The following is a 6,546-nucleotide window of genomic DNA, read 5'->3' as shown; positions in this document are numbered from 1 at the left end:
TTAGTAGTTAGTAGTTAGTTAGTTAGTTAGTTAGTTAGTTAGTTAGTTAGTAGTTAGTTAGTTAGTTAGTTAGTTAGTTAGTTAGTTAGTTAGTTAGTTAGTTATGATCGCTATAATAATAATTGTTATAGGCATTCAATCCTAACTTCTTTTACCTTATAGTTTGGAAATTCCGCAGCTAACATATTATTGTATTTCAATTCTTCATAGGAAGATCCTGAGCCAAAGGTTACACTTTGCTCCATACTTTGTAAAATTGATTGTAAGCGTGGTTGAAAAGCTCTTCAAAGTATAAAAATAACAACAAATAAATAAAATTTCGGATTTTATAGCTATATTTTTATAGATATATTTTATCAATTCTCACCTATTCCATATTGTCTTACGCATAGTGCGCCAGGCACTAATCTTTTTCATAATTTTTCTCTCAATATTATATTTCAACTCCGAGACATTATAAGACAAACGATATTTATACTCCAGCGACTGAAAACCTCCCAAAGGAGCAGGATTTTTCTTAGTAAAACCGGGCAGCCAACAAGAGCTATCATTCAAATTGAAATTCATCATGGAGACACGTGATTCGGTTTGAATATTTAAGAAGAACTGCAATTCAATGGAAACAAATGCATAAAAATTAATAAGAACTTTATAAAAGCAAAAAAAAACTTACATTATTTGGCGTTACCACCATTTTTATAGATTGCAGAGGACAGAAGACATCCTTTAAAGCATAACGTTTGCCCGTGCAAGGATCTATAAAAAACATTTCACCTTCGTCGCTAGTGTAACAAACAAATGAACATTCACCATAAGGATACGCTATGCCTAAAACTAAGAAGCTTTGAAGACCCATATATAATAAATAGTTGCAAAGTAAAACACCCAAATCCTTGGGGGAACCCCATGTGGTGTCTAAGAGTAACTGGAAACGCGATTAAAAAAGTCTTTAATGTATAATAAGATTTCCAACTAACCTGATTATTTAGCCACACTCCCGAAAATCTCATACAAGGATCATAAAACTTTGGTGTCACTAAAAGTGAAACAAATCTGCAAGCACTGTCCAACAAATTCTCACTAGCTTCTATAGGTGGAGCTATAGCTTGTAAAACTCTTGTAACACATAAACGTTTACCCTCTGCACTGCATACTAAAGGTTCCATAAATTTTTGTGACTGCATTTCTAAGGCTTGCAAACTCCAATTACTAAGATGTTGTCGCACCTCAATTAACTCTGAACATTCCAAACATTTTGTATTTATCGTAGGCAATTCAAATATAGGTTCCAAACTTATGAAACACCATAATCTTATAGATTCCTTAATTTCTGGAAATTGTTCTATCATTATATTAGTTTCAGCATTTGTTGTAATATTTTCGAGAGAAGGTCTTTTATAACCGATAAGAATTTTGGGCGTGTTCAATTCGAAAACACCATCCATCTAGGTGAAAATATATATTCTAATTAAAATTTTTTTTTTGGAATTATAATCTTACCTTTTGTTGCGTTAGTATAGCATTGATGGGTATGCGATATTCCCCCAACCAATTGTTTTGTATTCTCTGATATATATCCATGTTTTTAATGGCTGGGTCATCGTTCATTTGATTTTCTACCACCTCATCGTAAAGAGATATTCTTAGATCATCATGTAGATCAGATAAACTGCCACTGTAAATGTTAAAACACTTAATTTTAAATTCCCGATGTTTGAAAAAGTCGCAAACGAAGAAGAGATAACGCAACCTTAGTCAAGATTAAAGTTCTTTCACTATTACCTCAACTGTAAAATTAGCTGTTCATTCCAGGTAGGATTTGATCCTTCTGCTGTCATGGTGCGACCAAATTTATCCTTATAACTCACAGCTATAAATGGACGTACATTGGAATATTTTAAATCTGTAAAAAACAGTACAAAACATTTATCAACAAAAGTTCAATTCTAAATTCTAAACCCACTCAACTCACTCTGTAATACAAATACATTTGAAGACTCTGGTGTACTCCTGCCCTTACTCTCCGCATCATCGGGATTTGTTATTCTCACCGGTATACCCGTAGCTCTTATTACATTACAAATAATTTTAAAATGTTGAGCATATTCCAGAGATAGGCTAGGACTTGTGGAGCACAAAGACAGATTCTTATCCGCCTGTAAATTAAGTCTAGGCTGGAATATTAATTTAATAGTTTGAAAGACGGCAGCCCAACTAATGGGCTCATCATTCAGCAGCAAATTTTCTCGGCTTTCCACAACTTTCGTCAAGCGGTTGCATTGATTTTGTATGGCTGCATAAAGAGCGCGTAAATATTTCTTACCCTCGTGTTTATGCAAATCTATGGGATCCATCCAGTTACCCGGATCTATAACCGATTCCTGCGATTCCCATTCAAATTCCAGCTCATGATCTAGCATTGGTATAAATTTTAAATCTCTAGTTCTAGCATCATTTTTCAAATATCGTGAATGTAAAAGTTTTAATCGGGGATTATTCTCTAATTCAATAGGATCACAAAATCGTAAAAGGTCTTCCTGGAAGGTACAGGTATTACAAGTTATAGCCTCTAATTTCTCAGTATCATCTTCGGTATCACTGCTAGCATTCTCAGGTAATAAGGCTAGTTCCGGGGGTTTCAGGCGTAGTAAGAAGTTTTCTATCATACCATTCCTTCAACAGATTTTTGGGGTATTGTTGTATGTTGTTGAGGTCCCGGAAATAGTTTATTGACTATTTCATTAGGATAGAATTGTTCATCAGTTTCTAGAATAAGCCTTAAATAACCAGATATAGGTGTTTATGTGAAGAAAAAGTTATGGTTATAGTACGTGGTTCTGTTTCGATATGGGAGGTTAGAGGCAGCGGTACAATGATATTTGCAATTTTTTGAGCCGAAGATATTTTCGATTTTTTATAAAGCTGAAAAAATAAATCAGGAAAGTAAATATGTAAATTGAATTCTAGTTCAGTTCAGTTCTAGTTCAGTTCTAGTTCAGTTCTATTTCAGTTCTAGTTCAGTTCTAGTTCAGTTCTAGTTCAGTTCTAGTTCAGTTTCTAGTTCAGTTCTAGTTCAGTTCTAGTTCAGTTCAGTTCTAGTTCAGTTCTAGTTCAGTTCTAGTTCAGTTCTAGTTCAGTTCTAGTTCAGTTCTAGTTCAGTTCTAGTTCAGTTCTAGTTCAGTTCTAGTTCAGTTCTAGTTCAGTTCTAGTTCAGTTCTAGTTCAGTTCTAGTTCAGTTCTAGTTCAGTTCTAGTTCAGTTCTAGTTCAGTTCTAGTTCAGTTCTAGTTCAGTTCTAGTTCAGTTCTAGTCAGTTCTAGTTCAGTTCTAGTTCAGTTCTAGTTCAGTTTAGTTCAGTTCTAGTTCAGTTCTAGTTCAGTTCTAGTTCAGTTCTAGTTCAGTTCTAGTTCAGTTCTAGTTCAGTTCTAGTTCAGTTCTAGTTCAGTTCTAGTTCAGTTCTAGTTCAGTTCTAGTTCAGTTCTAGTTCAGTTCTAGTTCAGTTCTAGTTCAGTTCTAGTTCAGTTCTAGTTCAGTTCTAGTTCAGTTCTAGTTCAGTTCTAGTTCAGTTCTAGTTCAGTTCTAGTTCAGTTCTAGTTCAGTTCTAGTTCAGTTCTAGTTCAGTTCTAGTTCAGTTCTAGTTCAGTTCTAGTTCAGTTCTAGTTCAGTTCTAGTTCAGTTCTAGTTCAGTTCTAGTTCAGTTCTAGTTCAGTTCTAGTTCAGTTCTAGTTCAGTTCTAGTTCAGTTCTAGTTCAGTTCTAGTTCAGTTCTAGTTCAGTTCTAGTTCAGTTCTAGTTCAGTTCTAGTTCAGTTCTAGTTCAGTTCTAGTTCAGTTCTAGTTCAGTTCTAGTTCAGTTCTAGTTCAGTTCTAGTTCAGTTCTAGTTCAGTTCTAGTTCAGTTCTAGTTCAGTTCTAGTTCAGTTCTAGTTCAGTTCTAGTTCAGTTCTAGTTCAGTTCTAGTTCAGTTCTAGTTCAGTTCTAGTTCAGTTCTAGTTCAGTTCTAGTCAGTTCTAGTTCAGTAGGTTCAGTTCTAGTCAGTTCTAGTCAGTTCAGTTCAGTCTAGTCAGTTCTAGTTCAGTTCTAGTTCAGTTCTAGTTCAGTTCTAGTTCAGTTCGTAGTCTCAGTTCTAGTTCAGTTCTAGTCAGTTCTAGTTCAGTTCTAGTTCAGTTCTAGTTCAGTTCTAGTTCAGTTCTAGTTCAGTTCTAGTTCAGTTCTAGTTCAGTTTCTCGTTCAGTTCTAGTTCAGTTCTGTCAGTTCTAGTTCAGTTTAGTTCAGTTCTAGTTCAGTTCTATTTCAGTTCTAGTCCAGTTTTAGTTCAGTTCTAGTTCAGTTCTAGTTCACTTCCAGTTCTAGTCAGTGCAGTTCTTTGGCTTACTCACCTTAATTCTTATATCCTTCGGAAGCCTTCTATTCAACATGATGCCCAACTTCTCGTTGATTGCAACGCTCAAATCTCTTTCCAAACGATAAACTCTAGTTTCGCCCACCATCTGTCGATCAAAAAATATGCGCATAAATAACTTTGTAATTTTCGAGGCCCTGGCAAATCGACAAAATCATTATTATTAGCAAAAATACGAACAACCTCTACACGAGGTTCCTTAGGATTAAGGAAACATTTATTATATTTTTCTCTCAACTCTGAAGACAATAAACCTATATCTGGTTTACGTGGCCTAGATATATATATTCCACCTTCCGCTTTATGTTGCTGCCTTAAGCGTTTATTACGATAATACTCCTCCAAATGTTCGCGATAGATTTCATTAAGATCTGCATCAAAACGTTGAGTCCATAAACGTTGGCGTATCTTACTTTCCGCTAAAGTTAAGTCTTCTATTTTGATGCGTAACTTTAGTCTGGTGAATTGATGCTCTTGTTGTTGTCTTAGATTTTTCAGCTTGATCCAACTATTCAAAATTTCTTGCAAAAGTTGTTTATTCATGAGTTCCTCATCGTAAAGTTTTTCACGTAAAGCTTTCACTTTATACAGATGATGTTCAATTTTTAAAGCTTTTTTCTCTTTGTTGGAGGTTTTATCATTACGTGAGTTATTTTCTGCTGAGGACAACAGTTCGTTTAAAATATTCCGCTCGATTTGTATATCGGCATATAACTTTTCCGTTATTTTCTCCTGTAAACGTTGTTGGCGATGTTCGTATAAAAGTTCCAAGTTATTGGCCAAACGATGTTCTTCTTGCAGCAAAGGATGTTCGGTGAAACGCAAATCCTTCAAATGTAAAGTTAAAAGTTTCTTAGAGGGTATGGCTAAACCGTCCAGAGAAGGTTCCATAAAAATGGGTTTAAATTTAAACTCACAAATGGTCTTGTAAAGAACTTCATCTTTAAAGTAATTTTGATATGTTTGGAAATTCTTTATTATTATGTTTACAACTGTTTTGTCCACTTTCTCTTTGCGTGCTTTAAATTCCATGAGAAAACGATTTATTAGTAAAATAGTATTTTTGTCCAATTTCCTTTCCAAAGTGAAAGAACCTAAACTAGTTTGTAAGTCTAGTTGTGGTAGGTAAATAAACTCCTCTTGTTGTTTTAGAAATGGTAAACTTTCTATTCTCACTAAACTGTGACGGTCATCCGGTTCTATTTGTATAAATGTGGAGGCCAATGTAGGCTGTATACTTCTAGTTGTGGTGGACACATCATCTAATGACTCTTTTGACAGTCTTCTTTCATTTTCTGACTCTTCACTGTTAATTTCTTGTATGGAATAAGCTGTCGTTGTGCTCCTTGCTGTATCACCATTATCCTGCTGTTCTACGTTGAGGCCACAAAAAAATATTTCACTCGGTGATTTATTATCCTCATCGTGTTGGCTATTATTGCTGGACTCACTGAATAAACTAGTGTTCTCCAGCAGTGTCATTACCTCTTTTTCATTTTTCTCAAATTCTTGGGTTAATTGGATTTTTCGTTTATTTTTTTGTGGCGGCTGCTGCTGTTGTTGCCGCTGTTTTGTTTTAGTTTTTTGTGTTTTTAATTTCTTTTTACGTTTTGCAACTGCCTCGTATTCACTCATCTTTAACAGTTTGCCAAGAAATGAAGTGTTGTATGTTTTTGTTTAATTTTCTTTTTGAGTGTTTTGAATTTTTTTTAGGGTTTTTTTAGCCTTTCATCGTTTCGATATGGTTGTCAAGGTAACGATAATTTCCCTTTTTGCGGCTAAAACACAGGTGTAGTGTTGCATTTTAGGGGTTTAAATTTCTAGTGCAAGACACTAAGGGTTGAAAAACGAATTTTATAATAAAGTTGTATAACTTGAGGTCAATATAAGTTTTGTGGAGTTTAAAGAAATTTTGAAAATCAAATTTTTTTAAATAAAAAAATTCTTTAAGCAAAATTTCTGTACATAAAAGCTATATTTCAGTCAAATTTTGTATCTATATCGTAATTTTGTAATAAGTTAGGAGTGTTTATGTGATTTTTTGAAGGGAAACTTGTATGGGACCGACCGCACCCATGTTATGAACCGATCGTGAAAAAATCTTGAAATAGAATTTTTGTATACAAAACTAATATTTGTGCCAAATTTT

The 6,546-nt window shown here is 34.3% G+C and overlaps 1 protein-coding gene across 1 annotated transcript; it reads right to left on the bottom strand.

Annotated features, from left to right (window-relative positions):
- Nucleotides 1-155: 155 nt before the first annotated feature.
- Nucleotides 156-6,032, bottom strand: LOC119615866 (coiled-coil and C2 domain-containing protein 2A; the record flags this gene model as incomplete). Its single annotated transcript, XM_037971849.1, is given in 12 exon segments — nucleotides 156-282; nucleotides 368-606; nucleotides 674-925; nucleotides 978-1,445; nucleotides 1,501-1,675; nucleotides 1,783-1,903; nucleotides 1,973-2,621; nucleotides 2,623-2,691; nucleotides 2,693-2,799; nucleotides 2,802-2,922; nucleotides 4,375-4,511; nucleotides 4,514-6,032. Coding segments are annotated over 12 exon segments (3,984 nt in total), but the record flags the coding sequence as incomplete, so codon positions are not given.
- Nucleotides 6,033-6,546: the final 514 nt, after the last annotated feature.

The sequence above is a fragment of the Lucilia sericata genome, unplaced genomic scaffold, assembly GCF_015586225.1.
Source record: "Lucilia sericata isolate MDLA Ls3-8-SP2 unplaced genomic scaffold, ASM1558622v1 Contig009798F_arrow, whole genome shotgun sequence".
In the NCBI taxonomy this organism is placed as follows: Eukaryota; Metazoa; Arthropoda; class Insecta; order Diptera; family Calliphoridae; genus Lucilia; species Lucilia sericata.
Note: the sequence above shows the minus strand (reverse complement) of the source record. Positions and strands in the feature narration are given on the sequence as shown.